The 13,854-nt window shown below is 39.2% G+C and overlaps 3 protein-coding genes across 3 annotated transcripts; 1 reads left to right on the forward strand and 2 right to left on the reverse strand.

The window, feature by feature from the left end:
- The first annotated feature begins 191 nt into the window (after positions 1 to 191).
- PDE135 (Xanthine/uracil permease family protein) lies at positions 192 to 4,258 on the forward strand. The gene is made up of 14 exons (XM_021965312.2): positions 192 to 808; positions 1,346 to 1,443; positions 1,543 to 1,719; positions 1,854 to 1,954; positions 2,069 to 2,144; positions 2,236 to 2,295; positions 2,370 to 2,554; positions 2,664 to 2,760; positions 2,927 to 3,013; positions 3,181 to 3,239; positions 3,325 to 3,416; positions 3,507 to 3,584; positions 3,661 to 3,821; positions 3,940 to 4,258. The coding sequence occupies exons 1-14, from the start codon at positions 649 to 651 to the stop codon at positions 4,156 to 4,158; spliced, it is 1,650 nt and encodes a 549-aa protein (XP_021821004.1). The 5' UTR covers positions 192 to 648; the 3' UTR covers positions 4,159 to 4,258.
- Positions 4,259 to 5,172: 914 nt separating this feature from the next.
- On the reverse strand, positions 5,173 to 8,314 carry ADR1-L1 (ADR1-like 1). Its single transcript, XM_021965299.2, has 5 exons — positions 7,485 to 8,314; positions 6,929 to 7,323; positions 6,466 to 6,821; positions 6,181 to 6,386; positions 5,173 to 6,080 (listed from the first exon to the last, which is right to left on the reverse strand). Exons 1-5 carry the CDS (start codon positions 8,185 to 8,187, stop codon positions 5,272 to 5,274), a joined length of 2,469 nt encoding a protein of 822 aa, XP_021820991.1. The 5' UTR covers positions 8,188 to 8,314; the 3' UTR covers positions 5,173 to 5,271.
- Positions 8,315 to 8,974: 660 nt separating this feature from the next.
- On the reverse strand, positions 8,975 to 11,088 carry LOC110762552 (protein OSB1, mitochondrial-like). Its single transcript, XM_088246843.1, has 4 exons — positions 10,362 to 11,088; positions 9,956 to 10,094; positions 9,760 to 9,844; positions 8,975 to 9,609 (listed from the first exon to the last, which is right to left on the reverse strand). Exons 1-4 carry the CDS (start codon positions 10,814 to 10,816, stop codon positions 9,341 to 9,343), a joined length of 948 nt encoding a protein of 315 aa, XP_088102969.1. The 5' UTR covers positions 10,817 to 11,088; the 3' UTR covers positions 8,975 to 9,340.
- Positions 11,089 to 13,854: the final 2,766 nt, after the last annotated feature.

Consider the following 13,854-nt stretch of genomic DNA (forward strand, 5'->3'; position numbering starts at 1 on the left):
AAGGAGGAAAACGAAATGAAGGAATTGGTTTTTTGTTCATGGAAGAATCATCCCCTGGCCCCAGCTGAAAAAGAAAAGAACAAACGGAATGGCATAACCGTTAATACGAGAAAATGAAATGTTAATCTGGGAAAGTGAAAGGTTGTAACTCTCGTGATAAGTAAGTGGAAGTTCCTCGAAGGGAGTTAAGATGCACGCGTTCTGTTCTGCCCATCCCCTAAAACAATTAATGGTTATGCTCCTCAGTACACGACAATCATAACGTAATCTAATCTCTTCCTATGAGTTCACATCGCGCGCGCTCTCTCTCTCTTTCTCTCTCTCTCTTCCTATGAGTTCTGATCTTCGTTCTGGGCTCTTTGTACTTTCTTAAGAATTTAATTCAAAAGGAGCTTTCTATTTCTTTTTTCTTTTTCTTGCTTGGAAGATACCAATACAAACACTTTCTCTTTCATTAAAGCAGAAAAAAGAAAAGACCCTCTTCCAATCTCATTTCCTTTTGTTTTTTCCGTTTCTTTATTTGATCGTGTCGGTGATTTACAGCAAGTACTAGTTGTTAAACCAAGAAGAAGAAGAAGAAGCTGACGCTTCAGAAATTCAAAAGAAAGAAGAAAGGAAGTGAAAGAGTGAACAAAAGCAAATCAAAAGATGGGGGAAACAGGCCACCACCAACACCAGCAGCCTCCGCCAGTACTGGTGGCTCCGCCGCCATCTCAGATGCCTCTTGGGGCGGCAAGGGGTCCCACTTGGGCTCCAACTGAGCAACTCCATCAGCTTCAGTTTTGCATCCACTCCAACCCCTCTTGGCGTTAGTCTCTCTCTCTCTCTCTCTCTCTCTCTCTGCTCTGTTTCTTCTTTCTGGGTTTTTGACAAATTTTCTTCCCACTTAAATTGCTGTATTCTATATTCTTTGAAATCCTGCAGGAAAAAGCTGGTTATTGGTGAAAGTTAGCTTCTTTTTTAATGGTTGGGTTCAAAATTAAAAGTGCATGCTTTTGGTATTGGTATTACTTTTTAAGTTAAGTAGTTGCATGTCTTAATCAGTGTGTTCGTGTTGTGGATTTTAAAGAATTGTTTATGTCATTTCTTGTGGGTTTAATTCTTTCCTAATTTGCAGCAGATCACTTTTACCATATTTGGTTCCGATTCTCTCATCTATTTTGTTGTGTTCGAATCTATAAGTGCAATGGATGTTTCATTACCAATTTCAAGTTATCCTGCTTAGCAGAATAGAATACGATGTTACTTTAAAAATATTTTAAGAAGTTGAACAGCAAATTTCCCCTGTTATTCCTATGAGATGTTTTGGGATCAACTGCCATAACTAGATGTTTGCCTTTTGCAGCGGAAACATTCCTACTGGCTTTTCAGCACTATATCGTTATGCTTGGATCCATAGTTATAATTGCAAGTACTTTTGTGCCTCGTATGGGTGGGGATCATGTAAGTTATGTCCTGTATATCATAAAGATTATAATATTTAGTGATCACACACACTTAGCTTTGATCTTAGTGTTCTGACTTTATTCTCCCTTTGAACAGGGTGATAAAGCCCGCGTGATTCAGACGATGCTGTTTATGGCAGCAATAAACACATTGCTTCAAACAATCCTCGGGACAAGGCTTCCAACAGTGATGACTGCTTCATTTTCTTTTACCCTGCCACTGTTGTCAATCATCAATGATTATTCTGATCGGACTTTCAGAAGTGAACATGAGGTATGCAAAGCTCAAAACATGTTATTCAAAGAGGATAAATCACACTTTTGTATCGGCATCCGTGGTTTCGGAGCAATTTGACTTTAAAACTTTGAGACAAAGAATATCTGAATGATCAGCGTGTATGATTGCAGAGGTTTGAGGTCACAATGAGAACGATTCAAGGGTCACTTATTGTTTCTTCCTTCGTCAACATCTTCATTGGATTTAGTAAGGCATGGGGGAACTTTACAAGGTTTGTAAGCATTATCTTGAGAGTGATGGCTAGAAGCCTACACTTGAAGTTCTATCAGGTCTTCATTATCCTTATTTTCTAACTATTGTGGCTTTTATTTTTCTCCTCTACCAGATTCTTTAGTCCCATTGTTATCGTGCCAGTGGTTTGTGTGGTTGGTCTTGGTCTTTTCGCAAGGGGCTTTCCACTTGTAATGTCTTCGATAAAACACTTCATTGCTTTCATGACATTCATAAGAATAATATCAAAACCATTATCTCACTCTCTGATGTTCTACACAGCTTGGTAACTGTGTGGAGATTGGCCTGCCTATGCTGATTCTGCTGGTCATTTGCCAACAGGTAATTAATTTTATCCAATCTGCCACTTTTTGTTCTTAGTCTATATTCTTAACAAGACTATGTTGTTTTGGCAGTATCTGAAGCGTGTTTTTCCCAGAGCCCATTACATACTTGAGAGGTTTGCTTTGCTTCTCTGCGTTGGGCTTATCTGGGGATTTGCTGCTATCCTCACTGAGGCTGGTGCTTATAACAATGCTAAAGAGCAGACTAAACAAAGTTGCCGTACAGATCGCACTTTCCTTATATCGTCTGCTCCTTGGTATGTACAGATATCAGGGCTCTCTACTTGTGTAACAAAGTTAATAAATTCTCTTCAAAAGAATTTTCCGTTTCCTGATACATTGTTAATATTGTTGTTTCAAATGAAGGGTTAGAATCCCATACCCATTTCAATGGGGTAAACCCATATTCAGAGCGAGCCATGTCTTTGGCATGATGGGAGCAGCACTTGTTACATCCGCAGAAGTTAGTATCTATTCTATAGACCCAATTTATTTAAACATCTCAAACATTTTTGGCATTTATACTGTCCAAGGCTCTTTTGACCTGCTTCACCTTTTTACGCACTTAGATATAGTACTATACTACTACGCACAATTTTTTATGGGTTAAATAATATCTTCTGTTGCAGTCAACTGGAACATATTTTGCAGCAGCACGGCTTGCAGGTGCTACGCCCCCTCCAGCAAGTGTAATAAGCCAAAGTATTGGCCTACAGGTATTGCAAATACTCATGCAGCTCCTTCCTCCCTCCCCTCACCCGTACTATGTATCTGTAAATGCTTTAATAGAACTGGAAAGAAACCCTATCAGACCAAAAAAGAAACCCTATATTGCTGAACAGTTAGATAATATGTGGTTCTATTTCTATATGTTCAAATGCAGGGTGTTGGAATGCTGCTTGAAGGAATTTTTGGTGCTGCTGTTGGTACAACTGCATCCGTGTAAGAAAGCAAACCCTTTTTACTTTGACATATCTGTTTCTATTGAAGATTAGGAATTTACTCATGGCTCTAAATGATGTTGCAGTGAAAATGTTGGCCTCCTTGGATTGACACACATAGGGAGCAGGAGAGTGGTGCAGATTTCAACTGCTTTCATGTTCTTCTTCTCTATATTTGGTTTGTTCTGTCCTGCCATTTTGAAGTGCACTAAAGACATTCCCTGTGTTTACCACATTGTGTTTGATAATGTTAATTTGTGCCTTTCAGGGAAGTTTGGTGCTTTCTTTGCATCTATTCCTTCGCCGATATTTGCTGCCATATACTGCGTGTTATTTGGGATTGTTGGTGAGTGATTCTGCTACCATTTTTTTAAATGTTCATTTATCATGAAAATTCTTACCTTTGTTTCCTCTATCTGCAGCTGCTGTTGGGATCACGTTCATGCAATTTGCAAATAATAATTCCTTGAGAAACATCTATGTTTTGGGTCTTTCCCTGTTTCTTGGGATATCAATACCTCAATACTTTATCAGTAACACGACTCCAAACGGTGTCGGACCAGTTAGAACAGATGGAATATGGGTAAGTTACATAGACAATAGGCTGAAACTCTCTCTCTCTCTCTCTCTCTCTCTCTCTCTTTGTGATGATGATGATGGTTTTGTTTATCTGAAATACTCCATCATTTTGATGAGTGCAGTTTGATGACATAGTGAACACGATCTTCTCATCGAGCCCGACAGTGGCAATAATTGTCGGGACGCTGCTCGATAACACACTTGACGCCAAGCACTCAGCTGCTGACAGAGGGCTTGCATGGTGGAGACCCTTCCAAAGCCGGAAGGGAGATTCTAGAAATGAGGAATTTTACAGTCTACCTGTTAGGATACGCGAGTACATTCCCAGCAGATATCTGTGAATGTAGTACATAACATGTGTATATTTGTTGTGTTTATGTGCATGACATTGAGGCTTGTTATTAATTATATATATAACCATACGCCCCTTGATTTTTTTTCTTTCTGTTTTCTGTGTAATTGAAATAACCAAAAGGGAACAAGCCAAAAGGGCAAGAAAACAGAAACCAAACAAAAAGCACATCGCCCCTTTGCTCCATTTTCAATTCTCCATAATCTGATGAAAGCGGTGGTGAGATGATGATGAAATCCATCAGTGCCAATCTTAATCACCAGTGATCTTAAATTAATATCGTAGACCACTAACTTTTGTTTGTAACGAAAACAACAAAACTATAAAGAAAATGTTACCTGGCCAGATTTTATATCATCAATATATTGTATAATCTATAATGTAGTCGTCGAAGACCAAGAATGTGAATGCTCCAAAGCTTTAGCGACTACCATTCGCTGAAAACCAAGCTCGGAATTGACTAAAGAAGCGTCAAGCACACTTGAGGTTCCATCTGTCATGGCTCCCACACGTTTTCTCTCTTTCTTCTCAATACGCGTTGCGTTGGCTGCTAATCTAAAACCCAAATCATAAAAAGAAGAAATTAAAAAAACAACAATAATCCAAAAATCTACAATTTTTATACTATCACTAAATTGACCCAATTTAAGTTATCTCCATGGCCTGATGGATTTATCATTTATTATCATTTTGATGAGCTAAAATGATGTTATGGGATAGGTGAGATGAGGGGTAGACTATTCAAAGAGCCATGTAAGCTCCAAAAAAACAAAAATTTAAAATAAAATAAAAAATGCATGAAAATATCAACCCCAACCAAGACCATAAACAAGTGTATGTCAAAGAAACGTAACTAAATATTCAAAATTTCTTGTCCTAACTTTTGGCTTCATGCTAAGTTGCTTGTGAGTTAAGTCACTCTGTTGCTCCCTAGCCGCCTTATCATAAGGATGGTAAAAGAAGAAATTGACAGCACTTGAACAACTTATGAAGTCTTGAAAGATGACAGAAACCAAGTTTCTACTTTACATGGTGGACAAGTTATTTACAATTTACGTAAAGTAATAATACAAAGATACAGCCAAATATTGGTACAATTTGTTCACTCGTCAAGCCAGTCCAGATCGAAATGTTTCTCTGCTACCTGTACAAGAAGGTCCGGCAATCCCTTCTCTGCATCTCTCCACAGCCCAGACATCTCTTCATCGCATACTACACGACGCAGAGAATGTAATGTTGTAGCAGATTCTGGTAGGTGCCTGATTTTTGAACACTCCCTCATGTCAATCTTTTCCAAATTTGCTAACTTACCAATGCCTTTGGGAAGGCACCTCAAATTAACACATTGGGAAATGTCTAGGTATTTCAAACAAAGAAGCTCACAAATGCCAGCAGGAAGCGTCTGCAGTGCCGGACATGCATATAACCTTAGGATTTGCAGAGATTTCAGCTTATCCAGATCAGTTGGCAGTTGGTATAAGCTGTGGCAGTTGGTTATGCTCAGGTTCTTGAGCAAATGTATTTCACAAATGCATGAAGGCAGTGTGATTAAATCGTCACAATGATCGATTGTGAGTTCCATTAGCCGAGGAAAGGCTGATTGATCAAGCCTGTTACTAATCTTGCATAGGATTATTGAAAATTTCCTCAAATTTTTCAAGGAGGTGGGGGATAATTGAGGGACCGAAACTTTTTCAAGCCAGAGGGTTCTCAACTTGGGCAGAATTGACAACACTGAAAACCCATGGAGGGTTGCATTTGATGTACCGTAATTCATTATTATCAATGCCCGCAGCTTTGGCATGTTGGCAATGAAGGGAGGTAAAAGGTACTCGTTGGAGGCAAAATTCAAAATGAGCACTTCACATTTAGGGAACTCCATCTGGAACCAGTCCATCTCTTTCATTTCACCTATATTGTAGAGTGATAAATTGTTTTAGCTCGGGTCGAAAGACTTGTAATAAACAACCTTAAATTTAATCAAATAGGATCATTCAGGGCATGGTAATACCTGTATGAATTGATACAATCCTGGCATTAAATGGCTGATCTGAATACCTGTCCCATTCTCTTGGAAGCTCTTCCTCTCTTCTTGCCATAAGTAATCGACTGCGATTATTTACGCCGTCATCATCGCTCAAATGAAGAGCAAGGTCCCTCAGCACATCATGCTGTGTAACAGAGATATCATAGGAACTGCTATATATATCTCCATCTCTACAACAATAACACAAACAAAGCGTTAAAAACTCAGATTCATTAGACATTAAACAGAATGTATTGGCAACATCAATACCTTGAATCTTTCACCAGGGTAAGGAGATTCTTATCTGAAAGCTCGGCAAGAATAGCCAACGCTTCTTCTTCATCAATACCGTGTGTTTCAACCCACATGTTGGTAAGCAGATCAAGAGGGATCTTCTTGTCTTCTGGAAAGGCACCCAAGTCCAAGAAACATTCCTTAACTTTTCGGGGTAAGCAGTTCACACTTATTGCCATCCGTTGAAGTAGATTATTCTCATGGGACTCACAAATAGCTTCTCCTCGTGACAACCTGCTCCTTGCATTGGCCCAATACCATTCAGGCTGGTCCCTTAATGAAGCTCCAATCACTTTAAGAGCCAGAGGAAGTCGCTTACACTCGTTAACAATCTAAAGTTGAAGCAAACAATCAGCTAATAGTTTAGAGAAGAAGAAAAAGGCAACCTAGAGAACCCACTTTAATTAGTGGAAAATGGAGAGTAATTGTAAGAGAGTACCTGCTTCACCAAATTTTTATCAGCAGCAGGAGGAATGGACTTTTGGCCAAAAGCAGAGTGGCAAAACAGAGAGAGGGCTTCATCTTCCTTTAACAACTCCACGTCATAAGTGGCATCTATAACTTTTGGGAATTTGAAACGTGAGACTACAAGTATCTTGCAACCGGGAATTTTAAAGAGCAGTGGCTCAAGCTCTGCGAGTGACCACACATCATCCAAAACCACCAGAGTTTTTGTTACGTTAAGCCACTCATATTGCAGATTCCATTGAGGAAGCACAGAAGTAGGACTCAAAACTTGGTTCCCCATAATAAATCCCACAATCTTCGCTTTCAACTGCTCCACATTTGGAGACTGTGACACCGTCAGGAACAAAATTCTTTCCTGGAAGTAAGCTGCATGGCATGCAAATGGTGATAAACAAAAAACAGAGTCAATGTTTGATTAGAAATTCAAATGAACCCATTAAAGAAAACTCAAATTTTAGAGAACCCATTAAAGAATATACTGAAAAAGAAGCAAAAAGAAGAAAAAGTTGGAAGCTTTAATTACTCACATCTAACTTGATCATCCTTACAAAGCTCTCTAGCAAGAGTGGTTTTTCCAGAGCCTCCAATCCCACAAATCCCAACAACCCTCAAATCCTCTCTCCTAAAAATCATCTCCTTCACCTTCTTCATCCCCAAACCCAATCCCAAAACTAATGAATTGCTGATCTCCCACTTCATCTTCCCCTCCTCCTCCACCCTCCTCACAGCCTCTTCCATCCATCCACCGCCGCCACCACCACCACTACAAGTTCCAATCTTTAAAGCCCCAAGCCGCTGCTCCAGCCGCTGGTTCCCTTCAATCCGGTCGAACCGCTGATCAGTTTCAAACCTCATTTTGTGCACGTCAGCCAATATATGGGCCTGAAATGGGCCCTGGATGAATCTGGACACCGTCTTCTCAAGCTTCTCCATCTTCCGGGCCAAGAGGAGGTTCTTGTAGACGTTCCAGCGTGGGGAGGAGAGGACCTTGTTGGCCAGCTCGAGGCCCTGTTTCAGAACTTCGGAGAAGCCGTCGAGCTGGAACTGGCGTGCGGCTGGTAGCTCCACGCCAGAGTATTTGATCTCTTGAATTATGGGGAGGAGATCATTGAGATAGGCTATGAGGCTCTCTGCAGTTCCTTTGCTGATACATGACTTTCTGGAGATGTCTATGAGGGTCTTCAGAAGCTCCGTCGCGATCTCTCCGGCGAAGAAATCTGTCACTGCCATTACTAGTTGCTCCGAGTCTGAGCCTGTGGCGGGTGAGTTTGGCAAATGCGAGGCAGCTTCTCAGTTCGAGATTCGCAAGTTTTTCTTTATCTTGTTTGAAATTATGACATGACATGGGAAATGCTACTAATTAGTCAATTAATTATTCAAAAAAGAATTTGACTCTGTTAATTAATTTATTATGTCTATAATTCATGCACTGAACCTAATCGAAGACTTCCAAGTCAATGAATACCACTTTAATTACTTTTTGAAAGATGCAATAATGGAAGGTAGTTGATTACTTTTTACAGCCAATTATATGTCTTGTTTACTCCATGACTTTCTTTGTAGGATCTCCATCTTTTGGTCAATACCTTTGGAAGAGCTTGCTGCTGCTTCTAGACAGAAAATCTGATAATTTGAGGCTTACCATCCTCTGATTGCTACTCCATCCTTAAGTTTTCCTAATTAGTGACTGATTCAGAGATTGACATCTAATTTCTTTTGTGTGATTATCTAATTCAGACTCTAAAAAGGACTCTGTTTATAACCCCCCAAAATAAAAAAAGTTTCAAGAGGATGGTCATTTTGTTGGTCAATAAAGGAGACTCACTACTACAGTCTACAGGGTGCAAGAAACAAGCATCATTGATCCGCTCTCTCATCTTCAACATCATGAAACATATGAGATAAATTCACCAATACATGATGGTCAAATTTATCTTGTTTCTAGTCATATACTGTAATTTTCTACCCCAATCCTTAAATACATGCTCGTTCTCACACCATAAGCCTTTGAAAAGAATAGAATTACAAGGACTTCTATACATTCCGAATTTTTGTATGCATATGTGTTTTTGTTAAGAGCTTTACAGAACACAATCGTTTACAATTGTATACACCCTTGACTGATGGACCTCATACGGTTGCGATCCATGTCAATCAACAAACCCACTTGTGCGCTATCTTTCTTCTTCACTTTCTTACTCTTCTTCTTTTTTTCTTCCCCATCAAATATTTGATGTACTTTAATTGCTCATATATCATGCTTAACCTCTCTCCTGGTTTATGACCAATTCCATTTTTGTCTTGTTTCCAGTACATGGCAGCAACATATAAACTCCGGCAGCAAGGCTCCAATACCACAATCCATTCCTTTTGTAGCTTGCACCTACTCATCATACTCCCATTTGGAGACACGGAAACGTTTTTGGCCGTGCCCTTGTTCTGCCATTCTCGTGTCAAGCAATTCGAGTTGTCTTTTAATCCATGGGGGATCACCTGGCGACAGCCAGAGAGCTTCACCAGTATCCTTGTGCTTAAAATCTGGTTGCCTTGGATTCAACTTGTCTTCCCTGTTATCCCACCATTCATACGGATTGGCAAAAAACACTTGCCATAAGTGAAGGCGATCCTTATACTTTTCTAAAACAGCTCCACCTAGATAGTCAAGGGGATAACACATCTTCTCATTCAGAACAAAAAATAATAATAATGAAAGCATATAAGAGCGCACCTAAACAAAGCCAACCGCGTTGCAAGATAGCAACAGCTCAAGTGAAAGACATTGTAATATAAGTATGGCAGTACCTCCATCAGATTGTGGTTCCTCAAAAGTTTTGGAGCTTGGCCCTTGTCCATGTTCTGCTACATAATTCAATTCCTGCACTACTAACTACGACAAAAATTCAATAAACTCTTAAGGTATATTAAGTGTATGAAACATGAACCAAAAATTTCTAGAGATACTCGAAGCAATGTTCTGAAAAATAGCAAACAAGCTAACCTCGTGATACAGTCTGGAATTCCCATTCTGATCCGCCTTTGTGTAAGACCCTAAACGACCTGCGACGTAAATAAAATCATTCGGTTTCAAATGTTTGAAACACAATTCTGCCATCTCGTCCCACATCTTCAGTAGTATCCTGTACACAAACCAAAACCTTCTATCATGAAGGAAAGTGATATAAACAATACCGATGAACAACCACACAAATGGTAAATGGGTCACCCATTTTCATTGTCTGCTTGCCTTATACTAAATCAATTCAATCATTTAACAATAATCTCATAAAACCCAATTTCATCCCACAAAAAAAAAACCATGCCTTGTAAATTATACTTCCACACAACAAAAGAGAGCCTTTTCATAATAATCCAATCATAAATTAAAAAATAATTCATAAACTGACCTAAAAGTGCTGTCAGATTGAGGGGAGTTTTTGACGCAAAGAACAGTGTGAACGCCAAACTGACCACGGTCGTTGCTGTTTACGACCCGAAGGGGGTGAATCACAGTGCCGATAAAGCTAGCAGAGTTGTCCAGATTCTCTTGCCCAGGATGCCATACAGTGCCGATAAACCTACCAGAGTTGCCCAGATTCTCTTGCCAAGGATGCCATACAGTGCCGATAAACCTACCAAAGTTGTGCAGATTCTCTTCCCGACGACGCCATGTGATTGTCGTTGGACGCTGGAACTTGAGTGCCCGCCGATAAACGCCGCTGCCTTCTCGGTCGCCGTCGGAAAAGGAATTTGAAACCCTAGGGTTAGCGGCTGAAGACGAAGAGAAAAGGGCGAGCCTTTGCGAGAACAATGGCGAGGGGCTTGGCCTGCTAAACTGGGTTAGAAGACGAAGCGCCTTCATATGCGTTTGGAGATCGCGATCATGGGTTGAATTTGGACTTTGAAGTCGGGATTTTGGCGGGTTTTTTCCTGAGAGTTCTGACAGTCTGGTTTTGTGATTTCGGCGGGGTTAATTTTGCACCAAGCAAACAGTGAGATTCAGGGCTGTACTGGATTTGGGCTTTTGGGCCTCAATCGTGTTTATACGTACCAATGATGATCCATGTTTGGTCCATCATAAACATAAAGCATTGAAAATGGGACGTACTGTTGTGCTTGCTCAGCTTGAGTTCAACCTAAGAATCCATTTCAATCCAAGTGCAATTGGATTTGATTTCCAATCCCATCTTATTAAATAAACCAAAGTTTCTTAAAAGGAGTGCAAGAGTGAGTGAACCGTTGAATTTACATCTAACGGTGAGTGACCACAAATCTCTTGGACCCCTGTGGTCCAAGAGATCGGGACTGTTGAATTGAATTTGATAAAAATGTACCATATATAAGAAACTAAACAATATTTTCCGATTCATACCTCTCCTTTGAAATCAACATAAAATTCTTGCACATATATATAATAAAGAACAGCAATTCGAAGCAAAATAGTAACAGGATAGTGGGCGTTAGAGAAAGAAACGAGGGAAAAAATTAGAGTTGGATAGCTATGATCAAGTATCTACACAGCATTATTGTAACTTAGCTTAAATTTTTTTTTATATAAAAATAGAAACATGATGAATGACAAAAATATATTTAAAATAAATATGGTAAAACCGAAACCTAATCCAATTAACTTGGATTTCTTAAATTAGCATCCAATCTAATTAAAAATCCAATTAAATATAGGTATTGAATTGGTTTGGTTTGATTCTCTATTTTTTGGAACAAAGAGAAGTTCTTTATATATATATATATATATATATATAAAAGAGGGATAGTCTTTTATTGATAAGATAAACAAAAACAAGTACAAAGCAACTAAGGTGCTGAATATGGATACAACTTCTTTAGTGACCAAATACAACAACAAATTGAATTGATATGGAGAAAATACACACAACCCAAGACATGATTAAAATCCCTAAATCAGCAACCATAATCACATGTACTCAAGCATGTAATAAAGATTTGTTGCACAACGCCATAAACGACAAATTCATATCGAAAGTCAAAAGGAAATAAAATATCCTAAATAAAGAACAAACCACATCAAACTCCTAAAGAGTTCATGAGAATTATTAGACTAAAACAAACTAATAAACAAGATCACCACTCCACAGCTTCTCGGGCAACTCGAGGAGAGTCATAGCGTTATACCGGCTAAACCCGAACCCAACATCATCCATGCTTTGTAGCTCCAAATCTATATTGAAAAATGACAATTGGAGCCAAATACTTGAATCCAATAGGGAAAAGGAAGGGAATGAGAGGAAAGGGGATGTGAGGAGAAAAATGGAGTGAAGTGGGAAGGGTGAACGTCAATCCCTAAGAGCCATTCCAGTGGAGCCCCTAGCCTTGGGCTGGGGGGAGAAAAACAAAAAATGAAGCTTCCAGCGGTCAGCCCAAGCCGGGGCAAGGTGCGGGTCCCAGCAAGTCGGGCTGGCCCGAAGGCCAGTTCAGCCTGAGGTCCAACTTGAGTTTTGGGTGATGTAAGCGCTGATGTCAGCACGACGTCAGCAAGCGGCACGCGCCAACAGTAAAAAAATTTGAATTAGCTTGCGCTGACGTCGTGCTGACGTCAGCCCTGCGCGAGCACCAACGGCTAGAAGACAGGTATCGTAACCTGGGCGCTCCGATCTGCTTCTCTCCTCCAATCCAATGGCTGGCATTTTTTTGGCAATAAAATTATGAAAAAAAATACTAAAAAATTCTGATTTTTTTTTTCTTCTATAAATACCTATCAATACCCTTCACTTTCAACACCAATCCTTATACATTTTATTCTACTTTTACTATTATTCACTCTTTATTCAACATTTTCCTCTCTTTCACCTTGTATTTTTTTTTTCTTATATTTATGGCTTCTTCTATCTGAAATTTGAACCCAAATTTATCCGAATTTTGAATTTTGAAATTCATCCGAAATTTGAACCGAAAAATTTATTTGAAATTTGAATTTTGAAATTCATCTGAAAATTGAACCCAAAAATCTTATCCGGAAATTTTATCCGATTATGACACGTAGGAACCCGGAAATCTTATCCGAAAATATTATCCAAATTAATTATTGAGGTAAAAAAATTTGTGAAAAAAACAAAAAAAAAAGAATATTAATTGGTCTTAGCCATGGCAACGGGTGGAAACACAAAATATACTATTTGTAAGGGCAACAACTATTCATGTGAATAGTGGCTGCCCTAACGCCCCCCTTGCCATGACAAGGGGCAAATGGGTGGAGTTGATCTAAAGGGGGCACCAACTATAAAATTTTCTTTAGGATTTTCTCAAAGAGCAGCGATCGTGTGTTTGGGGCGGCGGCTAAAAATTTTTCTTTAGAATTTTCTCAAAGAGGAGCGATGGGGGTGTGCTGCACTTGAAGAAAGAGAAATTCTTAAGTTAGTGTGATGGTCACGTTATTGTGTGACATTACTAATTTAAAGGTTATAATATGAATGTAGAATATAATTGATAAAAGAGGGATAAACACACGTGTTGGTCAGATTTTCCTTTTGACTTTCGTCGTCCTTGCTTAAAAGCATTTACTTTAATTTTAAAAACAGCCACCACAAATGGTATGGTGGCTAAGAGTTAATAATAATAAAAAGAAGAAGAACTAGAAGGTCATCTCGTGGATAAACATGCATTGCGGGTTTGTTCCTGCGTCGTGTTCCAAATTCTGACTGGCTGACTCTCCGACCTCTGCAACACCAACAACGACGGCAACCTCAAAGTCTCTCTCACTCTCTCTCTTAAGACAAGAGAGATTAGAAGGATTCGATTTCAGGCTTTCAGTCAAGTAGTTTTAATTCTGAATTAAATATGTCAAGTCTCAAGGGATTAGAGTTGGTTGTTGTCTAAATCTTAACAATTAAATCATTGACCATAAAAATTCAAAATGTTTGA

This window comes from Prunus avium, chromosome 1 (assembly GCF_965620075.1).
Source record: "Prunus avium chromosome 1, drPruAviu1.hap1.1, whole genome shotgun sequence".
Lineage (NCBI taxonomy): Eukaryota > Viridiplantae > Streptophyta > Magnoliopsida > Rosales > Rosaceae > Prunus > Prunus avium.

Excerpts from the sequence above, each read along its gene's own strand:
- PDE135 (XM_021965312.2), top strand. The coding sequence starts at position 649 with ATGGGGGAAACAGGCCACCACCAACACCAGCAGCCTCCGCCAGTACTG. Across the intron at positions 2,761-2,926 it reads CACTTGTTACATCCGCAGAA|TCAACTGGAACATATTTTGC; the intron begins GTTAGTATCTAT and ends CTTCTGTTGCAG. Across the intron at positions 3,240-3,324 it reads GTTGGTACAACTGCATCCGT|TGAAAATGTTGGCCTCCTTG; the intron begins GTAAGAAAGCAA and ends ATGATGTTGCAG.
- ADR1-L1 (XM_021965299.2), bottom strand. The coding sequence starts at position 8,187 with ATGGCAGTGACAGATTTCTTCGCCGGAGAGATCGCGACGGAGCTTCTG. Across the intron at positions 6,387-6,465 it reads ACCCTGGTGAAAGATTCAAG|AGATGGAGATATATATAGCA; the intron begins GTATTGATGTTG and ends TTATTGTTGTAG. Across the intron at positions 6,081-6,180 it reads GATTGTATCAATTCATACAG|GTGAAATGAAAGAGATGGAC; the intron begins GTATTACCATGC and ends TCTACAATATAG.
- LOC110762552 (XM_088246843.1), bottom strand. The coding sequence starts at position 10,816 with ATGAAGGCGCTTCGTCTTCTAACCCAGTTTAGCAGGCCAAGCCCCTCG. Across the intron at positions 10,095-10,361 it reads CAATCTGACAGCACTTTTAG|GATACTACTGAAGATGTGGG; the intron begins GTCAGTTTATGA and ends GTTTGTGTACAG. Across the intron at positions 9,610-9,759 it reads GGAACCACAATCTGATGGAG|GTGGAGCTGTTTTAGAAAAG; the intron begins GTACTGCCATAC and ends TTGACTATCTAG.